Source organism: Cygnus atratus, chromosome 5 (genome assembly GCF_013377495.2).
Source record: "Cygnus atratus isolate AKBS03 ecotype Queensland, Australia chromosome 5, CAtr_DNAZoo_HiC_assembly, whole genome shotgun sequence".
Classification (NCBI taxonomy): Eukaryota; Metazoa; Chordata; class Aves; order Anseriformes; family Anatidae; genus Cygnus; species Cygnus atratus.
The window spans coordinates 4,307,506-4,333,879 of record NC_066366.1 but is presented as its reverse complement, the minus strand read 5'-3'; the positions used below and the strand labels follow the sequence as shown (position 1 = coordinate 4,333,879).

General features: G+C 35.7%; 1 protein-coding gene across 1 annotated transcript in view; it reads left to right on the top strand.

Annotated features, from left to right (window-relative positions):
* SOX6 (SRY-box transcription factor 6) overlaps positions 1–26,374 on the top strand; it is a 245,401-nt gene that overhangs the window by 49,137 nt on the left and 169,890 nt on the right. Inside the window, exon 4 of the mRNA XM_050711088.1 lies at positions 23,870–23,959. Coding sequence (XP_050567045.1) covers positions 23,870–23,959 — 90 coding nt within the window. The remainder of the gene's footprint in view (positions 1–23,869; positions 23,960–26,374) is intronic.

The window sequence follows — 26,374 nt, the reverse complement described above, 5'->3', positions numbered from 1 at the left end:
CAACGTAATTATTTCATGTGGCAATTTAAAGATCTTTGTTGCACATGCTTCACAATTGAGCAAAATTGGCTATTAGCTGGATAAGGTTAAACTAAACTACAATGGTAAATATTTATTACAGGAATATTCAATTAATAACACATACTCAGCATTTCTTTGCACAGCCAGTGATTACATTCAGATCATGTAAAGCAGGCATTGGAATCATCCAACTCGGATCACACTTTAAGAAAACAGTGTATACAGTAATAAAACCCACCCACCTTGAGTCCTTTTTCCTGTTCTCTTTTGCAGAGTTATGACAATGTTCTTCTAATATAGTTATAGAATTAAAGTGTCAGTACTTAACACATGAAATATTTTTCAAGTAGGAGTTACTCTTGACTTCCATCATAGTCAAGAAAAGTTTTTTTTGGGGGAAGAAGGGAGAATCCTAAGAAATATTGCCGATGAGATGATGTTCCAAGCTCACCAGTAGTGAACCCCCTTTACTAAATATGGCCATTCTATTTATAGAAATATTCATATTTTCTTTGGTGGCCAAAGCACTGCTTATAGGAAAACCTACAGGTGACTAATAGGAGTTGCTCACTAAGTGGAATAATGAATAGTATTAGGTGTCAATTAAATCAAGCTTCCCCGAGGTGCAGGTGCTCCACAATGTACTGACACATTTCAAGTAGCAGCGCCACTTCACCCATGCATATGAACAAGCACATTTGCATATTAAAAAGCTGAAAATTATTTAACTGAAGCAAAAGTCTTTTAGAGATGATGGAGGTTATTAAAACTGTTGACAAGAAAGAAGGTAATTGCCTGAAAATGAGAGATGACATTCTGCTATACACAGGGAACGTTGTTTTTGTTGTATTGTGCAGCAGTGCCTGGGTGTATAACCTATTACATTGAGATTGCTCCTATGCAATTAGACCCTTTTTGTCCTCACTTCAATAAGGCTATGATTATGAAGGATTGAAGAACACTTGGCATATTGAATGTCTGTTGTTTTTATAACTTCGTCAGAAATGACAAAACACGTTTTGTGTCCTGTTTTTTCTTTGTAGGCTTATTGATTCTGTGATTATAATATTCATAAAAGACAATGTGTTCATGGTTGAACACTCTGTCACTTATACAGGTTTTATTTTTTTTTTTATTTTTGAGCGTAGTACTTGTTTGAATGCCAAGGTGTTAGTCAGAAAGATGGGCATATAGAAAGTAAAAGATGAATAGGTGAGAAATATAGTACTCTGATAATGCCAAATATTTCTATTAAAAGTGAAATAAAAAGACTGTGTATTTCAGAAGTATTTGCTCAGAAATAGTCACCAACTTACGGTGAATTTACTTTTTATCTCTCAGCAGTGATTGTTTTCCTATGTGTTTTCTTTGTCCTGTCTTTCATGGTTATACTGTAAAGAAACCATTTGAACTGCACCTTGCAAGTGGCATGAAAAATTGCTTCTCTGTAAGCCACGAGTGAGGCACTTCATTTAGCTCCCATACTATTCCACCAGGAAGAAAACAATGGGGCTTCGTTTTACATAACTCCCTAAGATAAAGGTGCCTGGCAGGCAATACTATTTAATGCTTACCACCTAAATGGTCATTTGTGGTGGGATTTGCAAAACTGCCTAAGAGATTTGGATGCCCAGTTCCCATTAAAGTTAATGAGAATTGGCGGCATCCAAATTCCCTTTGCAGCTTTGAAAATGTCAACCAGCCTTTCAGTGTTTGTGATCATGCTGTATGTTAAGAGAATGTTTCCTGCAAGCTCTGTTTTTGTTAGGTTTTCTATTATGTTCCAGGAGTTGGCTGAGAATCTGGAGAGAAGCACAGTGATTGTGGTGACTTGCTTTGAGTTTGGGCAAAGATGTTAACCTTTCTGCTTTAGATACCTTGTCTGTGAATTGGAGATGCTAGTGGTTACTTGAATTTGCAGTATGCTTTGATATCTTTTGAATGAATTTAATTATATAAAAAGGTATAAATACTTGTTAATAAGGAGGCTTTTTGCACTTCTAGGGTCCCAGCCTGTTGAGATGTGTCAGACATGTAAGACCCTCATCTGTCTAAAACAGTTTTAAATGGATTAAACCACAGAACATTGTAATGATATAAATTATTTATGATATAATTGATGTACTCAAATACGCAATGAGTCATGAGGATAGATGATCCAAACTCAAGTAAAAGTATGTCATCTATTAGTATTAAGTATCTTTTCAAGAATGCATGATTTCTTTCAAGTTGTGGCTTTTTCGTGTGATTGCATTTTAATCTTTTGTCAGCTACTGCATGCCGGGTACTTTCAGCTGACCCTTTCATGAAACCATCTATTTACTTTGATCTCTGAGACACTGAAATTACCAGCTTTCTTAAAATTCCATTAGTTCTGATTTGAAATAATAAACTTTAAAATTTATGGGCTCAAGCCTGTAGTTCTTGTTTAGATAATACACTGTTACACCCAAAATGTAAAAAGAAAAAAAAAAAGTAAAAAAAAAAAAAAAGTAAAAGAAAAAAAAGTAAAAAAAAAAAAAAAGTAAAAAAAAAAAAAAGTGTATAAAGATGCCAGTTGGACTTATTATTCTGAAATACCCCTGCTGGACCAGATTTTGAAATGATCCTAGTGTTAAACAGCTCTCATTTAGTCACCAAAAAAAAAAAAAAAAGTTTTATTTATTAAAGTTCTCAGTGCTGAGAATAGTGGGAACACGTCAGAGAAATTGGTCTCTCAAAATCTTTTGAATGATTGAAATAGAGTAGAACTTTCTGGAAATTCTAACGACTTGTTTCTTGGTAAATGTACGAGAAAAATGGAAGCTCAGCAGTAGTCACACAGTTCTGTTCTGGTAATGTGCTTGGTGTGATACATAGTATATATTTGTATATCTCTGTGGTTATATATTGCGTATTGGATATTTCATTGCCTTGGCATCTAGTAGTATTTTCAAAGAAAGAAAACTGATCTATTTGTTCCAAGGGAGTGCACCACTTACTAGCTGTAGCGAACATCTATGGCAAGATAAAATAAACTGTAACTTCAAACACAGTAGCTTGCATATTCATCTATAATATACTGTGGGAAGGTTTGTTAGTCAGGAGAAAGGATAGATGACTGTTATGGGCCAAGAAATATCATTTGATAGGTCTCGTGCAGAAACCATTATGGAAGACTTTTTAAACTAAAAGTAATCTCGTAGATTTTAGTAGAAGATAAATCGGTTTGCATTCTATTGAAAATTAATGTTTCTAAAATAAATCTTGTTTTAACCAGCAAACATTTGGCTTCAACCAAAACACAATCAGAGAATGTTCTTTATACCATTAGTGAGGCAGAGCATATGTTTCTGCTTTATCAGTTGCTGACATTAAGCATACTGATTTACTGGTTTGAAACTCGTAGTTGAGCCACTAGGATCCATTTAATTTGTTTTAAGAATTCAGCTTAATTTTTCTGCTGCACTTTTACATTTTAGAAAGCAGTGTCATTTTTTCATATTACAAATTTATTTTATATTCTTATCTAGAATCTTTCTATTGCAACACCAGGCAGTGTCCTGTGCTCTGATTCATGGAAAAGCTGAGAGCTGTTCTTTTGGCAGGACTGTCAGTTGGTGGGCAGGTAGGGAAAGAAAAATGCTGTTAAACCCAAGTCTGCAGAACCTCTGCTCCATAACCACTCTGAAATCAGAACCATGCTCATTTTGAAGTGAGTAGCTGCCTAGAGCTTGGTAAACTTTGCAGACTTGCTGCAAGTTATTATTCCCTTACCTGTGCTTAGCAAGGACATGGGTTCAAGATAGAGATCCCCGCTTGACGGGGACTGCTAAGGTATGGGGTGGCCGCTGACATTTCTGAAATCTCCTTAGTTGCTTTTGTCATGTCCCAGACTTCCAAGAAAGGAGGTACTGCATAGGCTTTGTGAGATGGGGTAGCAGCAGGACCTTTGAAGGTGCTGTCTGCAGTATGATGAGGAAGGGTTAAGGTACCCAAAAGAAGTAGCTGACTTCCCCCAAGAAGGTTCTGAATTCTAAAAACACATTTGCAGTTGGTAGCTCCTCTATTGCTTTGTCTGTAAGGTATTATAGAACAGCATTTTTTTCTGATGGAAGTGATATTTAGGTCGTAGTGTCTTGACTCTGTAGCTGTGTATACCGTGAACATACTTTCCAGTGACCCAAATGATCAGTTGTGGTTACCGACTTTGGATGCTTAACCCGAAACATACTGGGACTGATTTTTCAGATATGTTCAGAACTTATAACTTCAACTTTCGAAACTACCGGGCCCAGCAGCTCTGAAAATGAGATGTAATTTGATTCAAGTACTGTACCTAAATTTTCTGGCTGTTTTTTAAGTGCTGCAGTTGTGCATATATCTGTATCTAGCTGTAAGCACACAGATGTATAAATAAATTTCATAAGCATTCAATGTACATAAAATACATGAGTTCTATGTATTATTCCAATTCATCTGGGCAGTAAAACCCAGCTGTCATTAAACAACACTTTCCCTCTTTCAAATGACAGTTATGAAATGGCAGACTAGTCATTCTTTCAAAGACCCAGACCTCATTTATTGAGATGCTCAGAAGCATCTGTTGATTTTGCTGTGCCTCTATTATGCCAGGCTGAAGGTGCTGTTGATAAAGCCTTCTGAACAACCTTCCATTTTAACGAGGATCAAATTCTCTTTATTAGCATGAAAAAAATGAGAAATATTTTTCATTTGAACTGGATAAAAGCTTCTCCAATTCTTACTAAATGTTTCTGGAGTCACAGTGGTCAATAAACTCTTCCTTTCTTTTCATGTATTTGGAGATGCTGTCTTGTCTGATAACAGCAAATGTGATAAATAAAAATGTGTATGTATTTCAGTGAGGAAATACACTTCATTCTGCCTATATTTATGTAGGCAGAATTTTTTGTTTCCTTTTATTCAGTTTTGTCTTTAATCTAGCTTAAGAATGGAATGGTTGAGAGCTTTTTTTTTTTTTTAAACATTTTGTAGGGATAATGTTGAGAGTTTTGTTAACAAAGAGTTTATATCTCAGACGGAGAAAGATACCTAAACTATTTTCTAGCTATCTAAATCCCAATTACACAAATGGCAATTAGACGCTTAAATTGTATTTAGCTCAAATCCTCGAAGTTATTCAGATAACAGATCTTTGTCTGACACATTTCCTATGTGGAAAGGAGAATTAGGGAGGGGGATATGAAAGCAATAGTACAGTGTATGATGAATTGATTCCTAGGTGATTCGCCTGGCTAGCTCTAGACAGCATTTCTAAGCATCTCAATTAGAAGTTTAAGAAATTAGCTTTTGTCCTACCTTCCAAATTTTGAAATTTCAAACATCCAACTGATACAGTTGATTTTTCCAAAAGATAAGTTAAAAAGAGAGAAAAGTATTTCCTGAAAGCCAGATTCTGATTTACTGTGACTCAGAGAAGATTTTAAACATAGTTTCCTTTTGCACCTTATTTCACTGTTTGATTCAAAACAATATGATTTTTGCATGACATCTGTGGACAAATCTGACCTCTCCTGAGTTCCCTGTTCAGAAACATATATCTGAAAAACTATTTGAAAAATGTCTAGATCTGGATTCTATGGTTTTTTTTTTTTTTTGTTTTGTTTTGTTTTGTTTTTCTTCTAGGTGTACATTGCACAAAACGTAAGAAGGAACTTGGTGCACGAGATCTGTCTCTTGGCCGCTTTTGGTTAATGACAATAACTAAAATGAAATTCTGAGCCCCACTTGGATTAATTAATTATTACATTTTCCAGGCATGAGTATTTGGGGCAGCTCTTTTCTGTCACATGTAATCGTTTAATACTCATTATGAAATTATGGTCAGGATGAGCTTAATAACTTTGCATTGTTGTGTTTTCAATTCAGTTATCTCTATGACACAATGTTATTTTTCAAGTCCTTTTTTTTTTTTTTTTTTTTTTTTAAATTGTGGTTTGCCAAGTTTTCCTGTTTATGAACTATTCAGAGATAATTGAAATTGCCTGTTTCTCACATGTATCCTATTCATGCCATCTGCTACCTGAAATTTAGTTTGGATACTTGCCATGCAGTTGTAAAGTGCTTTTCAGTTTTATTTATTTCTTGTTGACCATATGTTGTGCTTATATTTGTGTGCATTTAGTATCATATATATGTATATGTATATAAAAGAGAAAGCATTCATTTATCTTGATTTACCTAGTTTACAGCAGATTACTTATTATCAGCTGATGTCTCAAGCCCAAAATTAATTTCATTCAGCTTTAGTGAAGTTTGCTCCTTTTTCATGCTAGAAATTGAGAGGTACTTTGTCAAATAAACTTTGAAATTATGAAAATGTTAAGATAGTATAATTGGAAAAAAAATATACTGTTGTGCTTAAATTTGCTTATAATGCAGTCTTTCAAAAGAATTAAGTTCTTCAGTAGCCATGTGAGATAAAACCTTCTTTCTGTCTGAGAAACTGAGGCATGAAGGGATTGAGGCATTGCTTTTTCCGCCACTTACGTTTTGAAAACCATCCTGTTTTACAGGAATGTGGTGATAAACTCTGCTATTCCTATATTCCAGCTTCATTCTAATGTAATGGTTCAGACCCAGTGGCCATCCAGGAGTAAGCAGAGCAGCTACTGCAGCTTCTGCATGCTTGCATGGTAGTTTTATAGTAGTCAGACTTCTTTCTGATATAGTCCATGAATTGTTAGATTTTCCTTAACACCAGTCTGAACAAAAACAATGGGTAAATATAGGTCTGTGACACAACTGAGAGTTGATTTGTTAGGATATTTGTCTTTCTTTTGCAGTGATATGGTATAATTTACTCCTGGCTGTATCACTGAGGAATAACGTTTTCTCTATTTGCTCTTGGAAGTAAATTTTGTAGCAGGTCAGCCATCATATGGCCTTCAGATTCAGGTTTCAGAAATGTATGTTTGGGTATGTCTATATATTTAATATACATTTTGCCTGTATCAAGGGCTAATCAAAGTGCCCAACAGCAGTGTGGAGTGCTGAAAGCCTGCACCAGTCCAGTCATTATGGCTTGGTGTGCACGCTGACTGCTCCCGCTCCTTCAGAGTTCCTGGGAGCAAATTGTTGGAAGGGGGTCGGAGAAGAGTTATGGCTCCACCTCTGTAGCTAAGCAGGTGTAAAGATCCAGCTAGTTACAGAGGAGCATCAGGCTCCATCCACAGCCTCACCTGCTGAAGCAGAGCTGCTCTGAAAGTCTTACTGGGTTCATGTGGTTGTGTTGCTGCCTCCGAGGGCAACAGCATGTGTTTCACTCAACGTTTCTGAAAATTGAACTGCCGTTCTTTGCCAGAGAGGGAATGGAAAAGTGGAAGCAGACAGATAAAGCTCTGGTTCACTCTCCAAAATATTTGAGACTCTTGAATGCATGTACTCTGGAAAGAAACTTCTGAAGCTCTGTGTAAAGAAGTATTTTGTTGCTTGATAGCTGTTTAATTCTGCACAAAAGTCCTTAACATGTCTTTTGAGAGGAGGATGTTATCTGCTTTAGAGTCCTTGTCCCAAGCCTTTTATTTTTGTTGCCCTTAGGTTCACTAAATCTAGGCTGGCCCTTGGCAGCTACCTGTGGGAGCAGAATGTGTTTTTTGAGGCACAAGAGAAAATAGGAAAAGGAGAAAAGAATGTGTGTTAACATAAAGAATAGATGATGCTATCCAAAGGGGGGGGGGGGGGGGGGAGGGGGAGGGGAAGCCTAAAAAGAGAATAGAAACATTAAAAGAAGGAGAATTTTCTCCTAATTGAGTCTAGATGGCAAGAAGTGGGCACTTGCAGATAGAAGACAGAGATTTAACCTTGCAAGTGGTTTCACCATTGGAGACCACTCTGTTGTCAGCACAGGACCCAGCTTTCCTCTTTTGGGTTCAAAGAACCCTGCTCCCTAAAACCCCTGCTTACAGGGTTTCAAACCATTTCATATTTACTTTCTGGCATTTAGCCTGTGGTCACCTGACAAGTGTGGCATTTTTAGGGTAAATTCTATTATTTTTCCAGGCTCAGGGTTTACTGTCGTCGTTCAATTTGGAAAATGTGGACTGGATGAATGGGCTCGTTCCTTTTGTAGGGGATTACAATAACACACGGAAGCTTGTGAGTGCTTCTGACAGATGTGTTGGCGGCCTGCCACTGCATGAAGGGTGCGGCCCTGACTGACAACTTGCAATTATATGATGATGAATGGTTCTGATGTGTGTTCAAGAGAAAACCACTTTCTAGAAAGTGAAAGTTATGCATACGGTTCCTATAAAGTAAGTCTTAAGAAAGGCCCTAACTTCTATTTTTTGTTGGGCTAACCGATTTGGATCCTCTTTTCTGTCAAGCTTTGTCTGGCTTTGATAAATAAGGGCCAAACCAAAGTTTATGTGGGGAAAATTAGCTCTGGCCCATTTTTGGCTTAAGAAATGCTTTATCTGCGTTTTTAGTCAAACTGACATCATCACTATAGAGATACACATGCATTCACACAGAGAAATACTTAAATATATACACATGACTGTGCAGTAGCCAACAAGTTCATCAAAGAAAATCCATCGAGCAAAAAACCACTTTTCTGTCAGGGGTATAATTCACCCATCAGTAGGCCTGTGCAGCTCATGTTAGTGTTAATGGGAGTTTCAGCCACACACCAAAGACAGAATGTACCCACAGATGACTTGTAAATGATCTCTTTCTTTGCTAGATTTAATCCAGATTTTTGCAGCACGGTACTGTTAGAGTCACAGCCTCTGAGCAGCAAGACACAGAGAAGGTCCAGTGTGGGACACCTGGCATCTTGGCCCTGGCAGGTTGCTGCAGGATGTAGTTGATGTTGTCTAAGATGGTGTTATTTTGTAATGCAGGGACTGTATCTAGTAGCTGATGTGAATTGCGCAGTTTTGGCGAGCTGTTAGGGATAACTTTGCCTGTTAGCACTTGGTATTCTGAATTGAAACCAGAACACCTGCAAAACAAGAGAAATCAAGTTTTTTAGATTAAGATATGCTGTTTAAGGAAGGAACAGGAGGTTGTAAAAGTAGTGTTTAAAAAAAATATATCTAAAGGTTGCTCGATTTGAAGAAAAATAAGAGCATATGTCTCTGACAATATAGATAACATCCTTTTGGATGCAGTTGTTTCTGTGCAGCTTTCTGTTTGGTCAGCTCTACTAACCCTTTTTGTGGAACGCTGGTCCTTGTCTTTGTCATAAAGAGTTGTAAACTTCTTCAAAAGAAAAAATGTATTTTTGCTCAAAAGCTTAACCTTAAGTGTAGGTGGAACATGCTCATGGCATTCAAATTTGTAGTCTAAACTTTGCTGAACTTACCACTGTTAGAGAGGAGTTGTTAAGCAGCCTGATCTGACATGGTGATTCCTGCATGACTTTGCAGTGAACAACTCTTGAGGTTTTCCTATACGTTTGTTGGCAATATTTGTTCCTGTTCTCTGATCAGCTACATAATAGAGTCAAAAGTTAAATTTTAGGGCTCTTATCTCTGTTATTATCCATCTTGTGAAATTATTTCACCAGTGCAAAAAAAAGAGTGAAGTAAAATGCAATCAAAAGAAATGGGCAAACTTTATACCTATTTAGTAAATACCTGCACACTGTAATGGACTGTGGCAATTTAAAGTCTTTAACCTATGTTCTGTGACTAATCACCTGTAGTTTTAGGTGCTGAGTAGGCCCAATTAAAAGCTTTCAGAAGAGAGATGTTATTGTCTTTGTATCAAAGTTCACATTTACACCACTGTTTGTAAGATAATAAACTCATTAAGGAGTTGCATTTTGCTGAGGTAAATACATGATTTCCTGTCAGCTGACCAGATAGCTGACCAGTGCCAGATAGTACATGGATAGGGGAGAGTTCGCTTAAAGAATTGTTGTTCCTAAATCTGAAGTATTCTCAAGATAGCCTTGTCTAAAATTGGAAAATTCTCTGAACCTTAGAAATATGAGTCATCTTGCTGCAGAATAAAAATAAAATAAATTCCAGGTGCCTTCCATGTGCCTGGGGTATACAGGCAGCTCTGGGGCCTGGCTGCCTTGGTAAGAGCTGGGCCTCGCATGCTGCTGCCCTGCCTTGGAGTAGGCAGGCTTATGCAGCCTGCAGGCCGCTGGCTTGGGCTGAGCACTAGCAGTTGTTCCAGCTCAGACAGCAAGTTTTGTGACAGGTATAGCTGTGGAAGGAAAAAGGAACAAACATAAAGTAATTCAGTAAGCTTAGGCCAATGAGTTCTGAAGGGTCTGTGGGTTTCATTAGAAGTAATTAAGATGCTTCCTTGTCACTGTTTCCAGGGGTCTGCATCAGGAAGTATGTAGGTGCTGTGCACGTACCAGTATTAAAAGCAGTCCTTGTCACAGAGAGCTCCCAGTCGTCTTGTGATGAGAGAGAACAGGTGAAAATATGATCAGTGTGGAAAAGTGGGCACCGCTGACAATGATGTTAGCGTATTTGATATAAGGAGCAGCAGTCGCAGTGAACCACCTGCCCAGCCATACATAAGGTGGTGTAAATTACACCTTGCCCATAAATAAGTGTTTAAAAAAAGCTTAAGGAACCAGAGATGTGTAACTTGCGATGTTTGAGACTCTGCCTTCCTATGTCTAAAGTGCTCATGATTATATAAATAGTGTGAGAGTGCCAGTGTAGGAGTAGGGTTTAGGCAGGTTTGCAGCAGCCTCCAGATTAGAAGACAGATTAGTTGACAAAAAAGTTTGCCTGGCTGTCTAAATGCAATGAATCCTGTGGGTAATGTTTTAAAAAAAAAAAAAAATCCCACTAAGGTAATCCTCATGTGGAGTAAAGACAACGAAAATGCAACCAAAGGGTAAAAGATTCTTCTCAACTTTAATGTATGTAAACACAAACTAGATGGACCAAACTGTGAGCACGTGGAGAACCTGGCAGCAGCTGAAACTTCCACTTTGGCTTGGTATGAAGAAACTTTTACACTCCATGTTCAACGCACTGTGGCCATGCTACTTCTGTATGAGGTCCATACATACAACCTGTTATACAGAAAAATCTAACCATAAAAATTATGCAGTGGATACTAAGGATACTCTAACATGCAGAAAATATAACCTGATATAGAAGTAAGAAATGTATAGATCCTGCTGTGGATTTTGTTAGTCCTGAAGTACAAGTGCTGTGGATTGTGATCTACGGAATTCAGTAGGAGTCAAATCTTCACCTGCTACTTGTGCACTGAATTTGGTAATACATTTAATGAATAAAGCATATTATAGTTTTCCAAAATACTACACCATTTAGCATTATAACAAAGATATTTTCTATTGTATCCTGTTCTTGCAGCTTGTAAATCAGAACTTATAACTGAGCAATTTTTTGCGTAGGGGTTGTTCTGATAACATGAGATTTTCTACCGGCACTAAGTATGAGAAAAGTCCTTCTAAACAATTGAGTCTTTGTTAGATTGTTTTGCATTTGTTTTAAGAGTGTATCATAAAACAGCATTAATCTTTAGTATTTCAAAGTAACTGTTGCAGAACTTCAGACATGCTTAAATTTTCTTGGGAGTTGGGCAACTAAAATTCAGCTCATTAATTTAAACTGTTAAAACGATTGAGTCTGGATCAAATCAACAAGAGCAAGGAGACTAAATGTTTAAGACAGAAATCCTGTAATTTTTTTTTGTTGCCTGCAATATAACTCTTAGAGAGAGTTCCAGAATAATTCTCAAGCTCCATTGCCTGTTTCTTGCTTGTTAGTGAGGAGAATTCTGGAAAAGAAAGGCCATTTATTTACAGAATAGGATATACAGAATAGCTCAGAACAGGAAGCATGTGCTTATTGTGGTTACCTTTCTCCATGGCTTTGAAGGTTTAATTACATTGAAAATCTATTTAACCATCCAGGTAGCAGATTTTAGTTGAGAACTCCCCAAGTATTATTAAATTTGCTCTCAGGTGTTCCCAAATGACCCCCCATTTTCTCAGCTCAGAAATCCATTGTATCGCTGTGCTACCTATTTGGGAAAGATATATATAGTGATGAGTTTGTGCATCACCTTTGGAGGCAAAGATTATTTTCTGTGTAGAAACACTCGATGAGTTAATGGGTCATGTACGGCATCATGCTATGGCATCACTTGCTCAGAGCCAGCAGGGGAAGCTGTATGGATCTGTCAGCCTGTACGTGGGGGATGTCATGACATGTTCTGCCGGGAGAGCAAAAGGGGTGGTGTCAGTTTGGCCATTTTAGGACAGGGTGCACTCTTTTAATTGCTGAAGCCTGGTGTGGAGAAACTGAAGTCCAGTTCCTGTTCACTCTCTCTTTAATTCCATGTGATTGGTAGCAATCAAATCACCATTGTCTCCAAATCTGGCTACTAAATCTAATTGCTGAAAGTCCTATAAGCGCAGGTTTAAAAAATGTTCTAATATTGCAGAATGTCTCAATAACTGATGAAAACCTTCTTTAGTTACTCAACAGAACTTAAAATGTTTTTAAATGAAAACCGTTTTTGTTTTTATGTAGATAAGTGTAATTTTTCATACATGATTAAACAATATTTTTCCTCCAAAAGAATTCTGATTCATCCAGTTCACTAACGGGATGGTCCTCAGTGAATGTGAAATTATCCAGTTGTTTGTTATATCCTTACTGGTCCATCTGAAGCCTTAGTGTCTGTACATTACTTATTATTCAAGCTGTGCTCTGAAGACATGATTATTACACAATAGTTTTTTTCCCCCAGCGTGTCCTGTAAATGTACTGTAAACATAAATTATCTTCTCAAAGTCTTTGTGAAGAGGAAAGGAGGGTAGTGAGTATACCAGCTTCATAGGTATGCAGCTAAGACAGAGTGCGACTTCAAAAACATCGTTGATTTATTAGCTGTTTAGTGTGAGGTGCTCAGGTCCTAATTCTTTTCCAGAGGATGTAGTGTAGCAGTTTATATATAGCTATATGTATTATAGCCTCAGTCTTTACACTGACTTTACATTGACACAGCTGCAGCTGTGAATGTTCAGCAATTCCTCAAATACAACCCCAAGTTTTTTTAAATTGAGCTCCCAGAAAATGAAGTACCATATCTACGACCCATCATTTCTCCTTTTGCAGTTCCCTCCCTCATTCATTTAATTTCTTCAAACTTCTGCAATGAAACGTGGCCAGTGATCATGAGGACAACAGTCCCTCCCATTTGCTCTGCAGTTCCAGTTTATGCCTTCGTCTGAGGTTGTCCCATGTACTGAATGTAACAAGAATCCTGTAAAAAAAATTCTCTTAATTGCATGTATTTTATTTTTTTTAATTTAAAGAACGTATCATAACACGTGCATGGAATGAATCAGGATTTCCTGGAACACTTTATTTCTAGCATTCCTATATCTTTCCAGTGCTTGACTTTACAAAATTAATAATCTTTTACGAGGAAAAAAAATGGTGGCTACTTGTGAGCTGTATATGTATAGGGACATGAATACTTTAAGATATTATTCTTGAAGATATTAGTGTGTTATTTTCTTAAATCTTTTCACAGATCTATAATAAACCAGCTATTATTCCTGAAATATATATCCCTGGCAAGCAGCTTGGTGAGGTTTGTAAACCTTCTAAGGCTCTGCTTGCTGGAATTAACTCAGGAAAGTCTTGTGCGTATTCTATGTTTGTATTTATATAAAATGTGATAGTTTAAGTCAACATTTTATTAGTATGAAGGAGGCAATAGGATTGATTTTGTCAGTGTATTTTAGTGTCCCAGGAAAGGCCACATCATCTGTCATAGAGACCTTCAGGAATGGTAAATAGAGAGGAGATTCTAGCTATTGTTTTCATTCCTTTGCATCCTCGTTTGAAGTCATTTCAAATCAAGAGCATATTATTTCGCTTTCTTTGTATTATACTTTTACATACAAAAACGCTTAAGGCTTTCTCATGAAAAATTCTTTTTGTTATACAATTGTTTTAATTTCAGAATATTTTATGTAAGAGCTGAGTTCAGATTTTTATATGCAGTATTAAGAAGCCTTCAAATCATTAAACAGATGTTTATTACTGCATTATTAGGGTAATGAGTAGAACATGATTTGGGGGAACAAAATAGAGGTCTATTGAATCATCCACATTTTGTTCATAAATCATCTGGTGTCACAAATCTTCTGAGGAACATTAATCAGTTTAATAGAAACCTTCTTTTCTTGCTTTTCAGGAAGTCCCCTCCACTTCCCCCTGACCAGAAACTAACCTGGTGTGAAGGATCAAATACCTTTATTTGCGTATACCTTTCATTTAACATGTTTTTACTCCCCAAAACTTTTACTAACATTTTCATAGCCATTTCACAGAATTTCTGCTTCGTTAGAAGATATAATGCTTAATTGGCATTGCACTTGGTAGGAGAAAATGTAATGGAAAAAATGACTACTTGAGCTACCAAGCCACTCGTGAGTTGAGATGGGATCCTGTGCTTGTTTCAGTTCGGTATGAGAATCTGGGATAACTGTGCAGTGTTTGAGAAAAGAGAATCTGAGCTCATGCCTGTTATAGAGATGAGTCCAGTGGCTGTACTATTGAACATTAGCTGACATGCAGTTTGCAACTTCTTGAGGTTCTAGGGAAATTCTTTTGTAGAGGAAAGACGCTATAAGTCCAGAGGCTACATGATACGTGGCTTGTTCCAGAGCAATTAAACAAAGAAAGATTTGAAGATTAAATTCTCCATAGTTTGAGTAATAATGAGAAGAATGTCACTTCAACTCACAAGTGTTTGAGAAGAGTGGATACCAAAGATGAAAGTGAATTGTTTAGGGTTTTAAAAGGACCATAACAAGGAGTGGAGGTATGAGATTAAGAGAAAGAATAGTTAGATTGAATATTGGAAGAACTTTCACATCTATTTAAGACTAGGTAGACTTTGATGAAGCTATGCTGATGAGTTCTAGCTAAGTTACTGGCTCAACCTGTTTTTTCCACTCTGAGGAAAAGAAGTCAACACAGAAAGATGTGAAGATGTGGAAGCAAGGAAAATAATCAAGATTTTGAGATCTACTTACACCAGCAAAATTTCCTCCTTCTGCAAAATAACAAATATTGCAAATCCTGTTGATTTTGTTAGTTTGCTAATAAATGCATAGTAAGAGACAGCAAAATAAGTGCATCATTCTCCTCTGATATGTCAGTTTATGTAATCTTTTGCCCAGGGATTGCAAGCAAATTGCTCTCCCCTTTTCCTGACTCTCCCTGATTGCTGTGTGGAAAGCTTGAGACTATCTCTTGCTAATATTATATGTTCACTTGGGAAATAAACAGAGGTGCACATACTTAGGGAATAGGTGATTACGTATAATATACAGTATACTATCATTGTAATGCAAATAAGGCAACGATGTATACTTCAATGAATGCAGCCAATCTAACAGTAAAGTATAGCTTATAATAGAAGGGAAACTTTAAGTGGAGGAATGAAATGTACATGTAATTTTGACAGACTTAAAAGATATTTCTTTTCTACTAATACGCCAAAACACTGCATCCAAGCAATCACACTGACATTTCAGAAAGCTCCCTTTGACATACACAGTGTATTGTCTAGCGCAGTGTTCATGAAATTAACATTTTCCTGGAGTAATCATATACAATTAAGTGACCAAATAGTTCTGAGGCAATACAACTGGATTTCACAGGAACTAAATATATTTCTTCACACAGATCCTTCATGTTTTAGTTGAGCAGTCATTAGCATGTTTATAATGGTTCTAATTTAGCACAACATTTTCTGAATTTTATCCTTGAGTCATTTACAAATTGTTCATATTGAGTAAACAAAGGAAACAGATTGCATTTTATACTTAGTAATTTATCTGAAAGAAGAGGGGAGGGTTAATTGTCTGAAAGTTTTGCTCTGTTTGGGGAAGTGATTCTAGTCTTGCATTGCTTGGCACACAATGTCTTTTTCTCTCTTTTCTGGGAAAAAAAAAGAAAAAAAAAAGAAAAAAGAATGGAGGAGTGAGTAAAATGAAAAATTAGGAGCAGGACAGGATTGGACACTCCCAAAGGGTAGTGTGGAGCAGAATTGGAGCTGGCACGAGATTATCTAAAACAGTTGGTGCATTCCTTAATGATCAAGTGCTTGAGAAGTCCAGCTCTGTTTCACAGAGCATCTGTGTTGATGTTTATATCTGTGCCCTGCTGTATGGGAAAAGCATGCTTTCTCTTGTTGTTTTTCTAAAAATAGTGTGGCATATAGCATTGTATGAGTTATTTTAAGAGAACAAAAACATTTGCAAGGTTAAAGGTTCTGCTTTTTAATAAATAAATAAAAATAAAGGTCAGAACTGTATCTTGGGTTATTCTTTGCATGAAATTCAAACTTCTTTTTATCCAGAGTTTTGCACGGAGCAGAACGCTCCATGCAAATGCTCTTTGCACTGGAGAATTCCTGTTGAAACAAGCCATCTTAGGCAGAATTGGTACAAGCTTCAGACTCTGCAGCTTTTCCACTAGCCACATCATAGAAAGCAGGTCTGGAAATCACTCCCAGTTAAATTCCAGTGTTTCTGTTCAGAATGTCTGTTGTTTCATGCAAGATCTAGACCATTCAAGTAGTGCAAATGAATTCAGAGGAAAACCAGAACATTTTAATGCCTAATTATATTTAGTGAGCTTGGAGAGTTTTAATTAAAAGTTAAGAGAGCTCTCCAAGCTCTTACAGTTCTAATTTTATCATATTGTGGAAATCTTGTCACTGTGAAAAAATGTACAGCAGTTGGCAGATTTTCGTGGTTCCCTGTCCTAAACAGAACTCTAATGCTAGGTAGGCAGATCACAATTGCATTTCCATTATTGCTTTTACAAGAAAACATCTACTGAGGACTGACCCTCTTGCCTCTAATCACATCTAGGAAGTCTTCTTTGCAGTACATGCCCTTTTTGGTTTTGTTTTCTTAGGATGGGGAGTTGCAGTACTGCCTACAGGTTGCATTGAGAATTAGGACCAAGTTGTGATTCATGATTCATGATCATGAATGTGTTGCATGTTCAACACAACCCTGGTGCAATAAGCAATCTGTGCCAGAGACATCACAGAGTAAATAGGCAAAGAAGTGGATGGGATCAGACCAATACGGGAGAAGGGAATAAGCAATGGGCCACGATTACCTTGCTCCTTAATGGCAGGAACAGGGTATAATATTTAGGAGTTAAATCCTTTGTAATTTGCAATAGATGTAGCAAAAAGGACTAGCAGTTTTTTTTTGTTGTTGTTGTTGTTTTGTTTGTTTGTTCTAAATGTCATATTGCTTTTGTTTGTGTTGTGATTGTACTTTTTTTAAAAAAAAATCCCCCCACCAAAACAAAACAAAAAAACAAAAAACAAAGAACAACAACAAAACAAAAACAAAGAACAAACAAAACCAAAATCACCAAAAAACTGTTGCCCAAAGAAATCAGTTTACTAGCTAGCAGCATGTCTGAAATGCCTTGTATTTTAATTTTCTGTTAGACCACGACAATTAATTACTTTAGGAGAACAGTATGGAAATTGAGAAGGATGAGATGAGATTCCCCTGACCTGCCTCTCCACTGACAGCAAGATTGAAGCCAAGCTGCTTATGAACAAGAGACAGTGCCAGCACATTACAACTGTGGATGTTGAGCCTTCAGGCTGATTTTTGATTAGTTTTGTATTGTTGCTGTCTCTTTTATTTAAAGTTTTTTTGAAACAGAAAAGGGTAATTTGTGTTTGAAAGAAGAAAAAAAGTAACTATGGCAACAAAGAATCTATTTTAGTGACATTACCCAAACTTTACATGCTTGGATGAAAAAAGGATAGTACCATCCTGCAGTTAAGTTTCTGATAGTCATGGTTAAATTATATTTTTATTTCTCACATCAAGAATGTAAATGTGAAGTCCTTAATTTCATTTTGAATTGCTAGAAGATAATAAAATCTTCTTCTTTCAAAGGGAGTTAAAGCAACCTTTTGATTTTCCCTTTAATATCAAAATGTTACAGTTTGCATATAATTTTAAAATACATAATATGAAGAGTGAAAATTAGGAAACATTTTTACGATATAGATCTATGCTATGTGCTTTCGATCTGTGCTCAAACATATCTGACAGGCAGGGCCTTCACGAAAGGCATGCAATCAAGCTGTTATGCACTCAGAGATGGATCAGTTAGTCAAAGGTCCCAACTAATCTGCAGAGTTATATAAAAACTCATCATCAGATTTGAAAAAATGTTCTTCATTTTCTGAATAGCTCTTTTTTTTTTTTTCTTTTATGAACGAGTCTAATAATAACACCAATGGACCTGGTGTTTTAGTTTACTTGTAAGTGACAAACACCAGCTAGGGTAAATCTAAATTATGCTTGATTTTATTCAGGAATATTTGTAAAGTACTGATTTTATTTAGATTTTTCTACTTTGAACTAGATTTAGTATTCTCTGAGGAACAGTGAAACAAACCTTTCTTTCAGATGTACAATGGGTTATTTTGTTGCGGTCATTATTTTAGATGTCAGGTCTTTAACTTCATGCACTTAAATGCACAATTTTGTTTGAGGCTTGGGGAGAGATGTGCAAAGGTAGAAGGGGGAGTAGGGCAACAAAATGCTAGCCTCTGTAATGTTTATTTGAAGCTTATTGGGTTTGGGGAAAAAATAAAATCTCTTCTGTAATCCATTGAGGTAGGCCTTGTAAGCACAGAGATGCCTATCCCTAGGTGTTCATAATCTCATATAACATTCTTTCAAAGAAAAAAACATCATTTTTTCTCTAACAAATCTTCATAGATGCTGACAGGGTAATTCCACTTGTGCTGCTTTTCTCATGATTAAGACTTGAATGAGGCATTTGAACTCATTTGACAAAGGCTGATCCAAAGGACACATTTTCTCCTGTGGAGCTAAAGGCAAATAAATGCAATGAGAGAATATAAATGTAATTGTTAGAGAACATAGAATGTAAGAGAAGGAGGAACTTGCATATTGTTATCTAGTCCCAAAGCTTGCAAAAATATATTCTTATGTTTAGCAATTACTACTAAATTGTAATAGATTGTAGCTGTAGACTGTAAACTGTGAAGTAGAGACAAAGGTGCCACTAAATCTCAGTATTGTTCTTCTAAAATGCAGACGTGAAGCTTCTCCTCCTCCTACTGAGGATCTGATCATGTTTTAGAACTATTTCTCTTGCAGGATGTCTGATTTCTCTTCTAATTCCCCTACCCTGTCTTTTCCAGTGCTTCTTTCCTTGATATGTAACAGTTCAGATGCGTGTAGAAAAATGTCACCTATACCTTTGATTGAATTATATTTCTGTATTGTTTATGAACTTGCTATGCATTTGCAATCATTATTAATAAATCAATGTGCTTTTGTCTTCTGTCACAAAGTAATGTATATATTCAAAAGGAATTGTATGCAAAACAAGTCATGTTTTAGAACTCATATCATTGATAATTATCAGTTTGCAGTATTGTTACATGTTTTGAGAGAAGCTTATTATAAAAGAAATAACAAGGCAGTGCACAGTAGAAAGAACAAGACAGTTCAGTTGATCACTGGTATAGGTGTTATAAATATGCCAGTCTGTACTATAGTGTTTTATTAAGTCTCAGAAAGTCAAAGCTGATTTGAAATAATAATGTCTGACAGTGCTTTGAAGTTTTGCTGCTGCACTCTCACATTTAGGCTTTCTTTTATGTATGACTTTACCATAAAAAAACAAAAACACACACACGGCATGAGTGCTTTTTTTTCTTATCTGTATTTCAAAGAAAGTAATAAGAGGCTACTTCAGTGAATTAAAAAGAAAAAAAAAAAAAGGAACAATCCTCCCAAATCAATGAGGATAGGTGCAGGCTATTGTAAGGTCATACAGTGTTCATGTAACCCATAGCTGGGTTTGCTAACTTGTTGAAATTAAAAAAAAAATAATAAAAAAATGTGTGGGGAGGGAATAAGGAAGAGACAAGAGGCAAAAGCTATCCTTGATAGGAACAAGATGACTTTCGTTTAGTCGGAAGAACTTGAGAGCTTGGCTGTGATAGCTAACACACTCGTTCTTCATCACCGGTCGTGCAACAAAGAGCTGGATTCCATCCATTCCATGACTGATTGATTACCCAATGGACAAATGTTAATTCTTTTCATCGATGCTTTGACATTGTGGAGAGATCCTTTTCATCTAACACCTAGGCTTTTTTTCCTTTCTGCTTATTTATCTTTTAACATCCTTTTCTCGGTCACCTTTGCAAAATTCTCTTGTGTAGCAAGATCCTCACAGTACTTAAAACTTCTTTACAATTAAAATTGCTAACACATTATGTAATAAGCCATGATATTAAATAATACCTAATGTTTAATTTAGTCATCTCAGTCTAATTATACTTAACCTGCTTGCTGTCCTTGAAAGAGTTTTTCTCGTAGTTCACAACAGAAGAATATAAAGATGAGAATCTGTGTTGCTAATACAATAAATTGCTCCAGTGCAACTGCATGAGTTTGATCCTACATTTGTCAGTACAAAATATGCTACTTTGCAGCATAAACCCAACTGTGGTTTATAAAGTCAGTGAGAAGAGCTAAAAATGTATAAATGCTAATTTCTTTCTTTGCTTCTTTTATAATTATCTTTAACAAGAATACCCCTGAATTTCACAAATGCTGGGATCCACAAGGTTTCATAATGGTTCTGAAGCAGAGCCTCCGTGCAGGGAGAGTGATGCAGTGCAGATGTGAATTTGGGCTTCATCAATGTTCAGTGCTGGATTCCGAGTCGATGTTTTGTTTCTATAATGAATCAAATCAGAAAATGAATCAATATGGATGAAGACATTTCACTGATGTCAGAAGACATCTTTGTAGATTTTATATGTATGTAAAAATTAATTTTCAGTACAGAAAGAAGAAAAAAATTCCCTTTCTTACTCACAAACCTTTTCAAAATGTGTGTTCGTGAACACAGAATGTAGAACTTGAAGGGAAACATGCCTTTCAAGTGTAAGCCTTTATATTTAGTTTTGTGCCTAACGTGAGGGACCTCCAGAGAGCTTTAACACACACCACGATTTTAAATGTTAAAATTTTTGTGGATTAGCCCCACTAATTGAAAATTTACAGGAATTTCAAAAGAAACATTTTTACAGTGTTATTAAAAGGTTCATTGTGTATTCTTGTTCCCAATAACAAAATACAGAAGCTATACATTGTGTGGTCAGATGTATAATGTAGAATTTGAGTAGCACAGGGGTGTTTAAAGAAATTCGTAAGGATTTTTTTCAGTCATTTATAGAGATAAAAATTGTAACTAGCAATGTGATAATATCAAAAAAAAATGCACACAGATTGGCCTTTTTTCCATTTGAGTTCTTTCTCTGTCTGTCTTTAGAAATATACGGTTTGCTCTTATGCAATGTAATAACATTACAGATAGCCACGCATGTTTTTAAGAAAAGTAAGAGAAGAAATAAAGCAAGTGCTTTCATGGAAAGTATTGTACCAACTCTTGCGATATTCTGTAATTGATTCTTTTTAAAATTTTAATGTTTTTCCTTCTCTGTATGAATTGAGGAAAATACCTCAGTTAAAAATCAGTAGGATATAAAACCTATAGCAAACATCAGAATAAAACTCTAAATATGATTGTCCTTTTTTTTTTTTTTTTTTTTTTTTTTTTTTTTCCCCAGGGATGAGGGGTCTGAAATTTTGGCAGGGGAGAAACACAGAAACATCTTTTTAAACTAATGATGATATCACAAAAAAAGGACAAATTACAATGTTCTATTGATAATTGATGGTTATTTCTTGATTCTTCTATTATCAGGCCAGAACTCATAAAAGTAATAAGTGCCTGTTATTGTTAAAAGTAAATTGTTATTATATAACAAGTATTTTAACACTGCCTATTGCAACTTAGAGCTCCTTAATTTTGTCTCTTTCATAGAAAGATATAATTAGTAAATAAATTAGCTTTTCTACTGAAATATTACTTCAAAAACATTTACAAGCTGTGTTGTCTTTCCACGGAGGCTTGCACGGTGAAAATCTGTTGCAATTAAAACCTGATCTTTGATCTTCTGGTAGCTACAGTTTGGTATGCTTTCAACTGGTTTTCCTTTTTTGTTTGTTTGTTCATTTGTTTTTTCAAGGGAAGATGCTAATGTGATTTTTTTTTAGCTGAAATTATTTGAATTCTAAAATGTGACTGGCTTTTTCTTCCTTGAACTTTTCTTTGAATATTTAACTCCTCCTTTTATGACTTCTTCGAATGCTTCTCTCTCTTAGTCTTTGTAGACTCCTCTGAGGTGGTAGGCACTGTTACGTGCTGTATTGTTGCTCTCTGTTGCCATTCTTCGTCTGGGCTTTCTCCTTTTATTGTTACTCGTGTGAATGCTTCTAATGGGACTGCTGACATGAGAATTTGAGCCAAAATTTGGCCTTAATCTACCAATAATTTAACAGAAGATGTGTTAGGCTGAATTCTGCCTTCATGTATTCCCAGGTGTTGATTCTTAAGTGACTGGAGTGGTAAAAGTGCAAATGTCATCAAAATTTGGAAAGTTATTAGTTGGTAAATCATTTTGTAAATTGATCTTCTTTTCATGCAAACGGCAGGGTTTCTAACAAGCTAAAGTGTGTGGCTATGCCCAACATATTCAGGTGAGAACCAAGGTGCTCAGCACCCCAGGGTAATATGTGGTCTTACAATGTAGGCTATTTGAAAAATTCATTGTAGGAATAGAGTTGCACTTGTCATGTTTTTGATATTTTGCTAAACTGGGCTTAAATGATTCCAATGATTTTTTTCCAAGGCTTTGTTGATGAGTCTACCAATGAAAATAAATACATGATGTTTAATAGATATTCTATGATTACTAACTGGGAAGAGAAAATAAGTATTCAGTTCAGTGTAAAGTTTTCTTGCTGACTGTTAATAAATCTGAATTAAGGTTCCTAAACTCATAATATTCTGAATCATGGCATCAGCCATAAAAATTCCCGTCTTAAAAATCAGTTTTTGCAATTTATCTGGAAGGTTATGTGTAGACTATGTATAGGTATTTAGACTTCAGAGTCAATTAGTTTAATTTGGGAACTAAAAAAACCTTTAGATTGTATTGAAGAGTCTGCTATGCTCAATATTCGATTTTCTAGTGGAATCAGGGTCTGATTGTATGAAACTTACTACAGCTAATTTTCTACCTTCTCCTAAGTATAATGATTTCAGTGACAGTTTTGCCTAGAGAAGGCCTCCCATACTGGGAGACATACTGGGACAAAGATTGAAAATGTATTCTGAACTTCAAATTATGAAAGCAGATCTTCTAATCATTGCATGTTGTTTATAGTGTACCAAGAAAATTTCTGATACTGTGAGCATCCAATATGTAGAATGCTTTTATGAATTCCATGGAGACATTATATGAATAACTTTTGCATTGACATGGGTATAAAAATGGGTTTCAGATGTCACTGTGTGCCAAATTTCCAGAAAAAGCTTCTAAATCTTCATGTATAATTTCGAGTGTACAATCATTCTCAAATGAAAAAGACAGAATTTGTATATACATTGGCAATCTATGCATGTAAATTGGCAGTTAGCATGCATAAATCCGCAACGAAGTTTTTCTTTCAATTAGACCCTTGTTAAATCCATAGTAACTCCATTAACCTCAGTGGAATTACTTTAGATTTAAAATGCTGTTAAATGGGAACTCTGGCTACAAGTTCATTTCTCTTTGAAACTATGGTCCAACTAGAACAAGGAGAAGTTTTAAAATGAAGGTGGCACCTCTTTCCCTGATGTGTAAGAATATATTTGATGTTCCTTTTTTTTTTTCTTTTTTTTTTTTTTTTGAATAGATTCATCCTGCATGGAAAAGCTACTTTCTAAAGACTGGAAGGAGAAGATGGAAAAATTAAACACAAGTGATCTCCTTGGAGAAATTAAAGGTATCTCACTAGATCAAATGTTAAATGTTCACACATTTTTTTAAGAAGGGGAATGAGTATTTTTTTTAAGTTCAGAAAAATAATAGAAATAACAATCATAACTAGAGATTGATTTCCTGTTTTTTAATGTTTATCTTTGAGATGACAGATATGTTTGCCAAATAAATAGGTTATATCACAGTCAGTTATAGACAGTATCATGAATGTTACCACAAACACCAGTTAGTAACATTAGTTCGTTGACATTAGCTATATATCTCTGTGACCAGAGGAAGAGGAAGAAACATCTCGAAAACATGGAGTTACTCGTACTTGCTACTGCTTCTTCTCAATTGCATAAATATACATAGAAATTGCTTTCAGGTTATAAAAGGGGCCTCATTGTGTAATTACTCTTCTGAATTTTGTATTCACAATTGGGAAAAAATGCTATATATTTTTCATATTCATGTTATTTCTGTGGAGAAAGAAGCCCTGTGAGGAAATTGTGGACTCACTGAAATCAGTGGGAATTTTATTGCTTATATAGACAGGACATTCCAGTATTTCCAAGATTTGTTGGCCCATCAGTCTGGTACAAGTGGAATTCTCTTGACAATTAAAGACTGTGTAGAAAACTTTAAAGTGATTTTTTTTACTCAACCATCAACCTTTCCATGGATTTTCTTATTGAAAAGAAATTCATTGTTATTGACTAAGCAAAAAATTAAAGGGGAGAGGAGTTTTTGTGCTGTGAGAAGGGCTCATAAGGCATTTTTGAAAAGTACACAAGGTACCTAAGTTTCATTTCTCTTCAATGGTATAATTTTATTAAATAGAAACTACAAATAAGTGGAAACAAAGAATCATGTGCTTCGTATTAATAAGACTTTACTAATGGGGAAAAAAAGAAAGATACTCTTTTTTTTTTTTAAATGAAAATGGAAGCTTAGGGTTTTACATTTCCTCTAGGGTGACTTAAGATAGTTCATTTTTTTATTATGCAAACAGATGAAAGACTAGCCCTTTTTATTAGGTAAGTTATAATTGGTTCCTGCAATTGATTCAAAACCAAAATCTGTTGGGTTTGTCTGTTGGATGTCACTTGTAGAAGACCATGTGAATATATTAGGCAGGTAAGAAATCCTGTAGTAAAATCAGTGGCAGAAATACGGTATGCAGTTTTACGGAAACATGTTAAAATCGATGGTAATAAACAAAAGGCAACAAAATTTTGTCTTGAAATGACATTCTATTTAAAGCTGTATTGTCTCTTAATATTGTGGAAAGCATTGAATGCTAGTTGGTCCATTAATTGCACAATATAGCTACTTAGTCTCTAAATAGAAACTACTTGAATGCTATTAGAGAATCAAAATGAAAAGAGGTGGGATCTCTAACAATGCAGAATAATATTCTTTATTCTTTTAGATGGCACAAAAAGCTTTTTCATGAGCTTTCAGTTATTAAAAAAAAAAAAGTTTTTTTTCTTTGTTTCCCCTCCCCCCCCCTCCAGGGTTTATGTTATTCCTCTATTTTCCTAATACATATATTCACTGCAGAGTGAACTTGCTCCTAACTGTTTTCTTATCTACGTAAAAACCTTTCTCACTCATGCTTGGAAGGACTTTCAACTCATTCAACTACCTTGTCTGGGGCTGTATTAAAAAGACTCGCATGATTTGGCTCGCCAGAATTGCATGTTGACAGTCATTTGGTTAGTTTCCACAACTAACTTCCTGTCTCTAATCCCTAGAAACCTTTCCTTAGGTGGTTTTAATGTCTGCAGTATTCCTCTCCATTACTAGATAATTCCAGCAAGATTCAATACTGAATCTTTGCTGATGTACCTGCGTTTTTCATGAATAGCCAAAAATACAAACAAGCAGATACAAATGTGGAAGATGAATAATGATTGCTGTTTTGTTGTGCTTTACGCTTAACAGCATTCAAACTTCTGTGCAAAGACATTAGTGGCATTTTATAAAAGAAGCAAAGAAGGTACAGAGCCTGATAGTGGGGCTGTGGTGGGTGTGAAGGCAGATTCCTCTTCTCTTGGCTCACAAGCCAGCAGCCTAGCCACTGTCTCCAGGCTGGGTACCTCCTAGCTGCTAACATCACTGTCAACCAAATAACCTCATATTAACTTGTGGTAGTATTTATATACCTTAAATGGTCTCAGTAAGAAAAAATATCCTACCATCTAGACAGTGACAGCATGAAAACCAGATTGCAAGAAGGAAATAAGTAAAGCAGAGGCACCAGGGAGATCTTTTAATCTACCAAAGAAATATACATATATTTTAAAATAAATATTTTCAGTGTTCAGGGTGGTAGACTTCCAAAGTCACGAAGTTAATTTTCATAGTACTGAATGAATTTCCAGTTAGATAACTGGCATGCTGAGGTCTGAAAGAACTACTTCTGAAAGTGTAT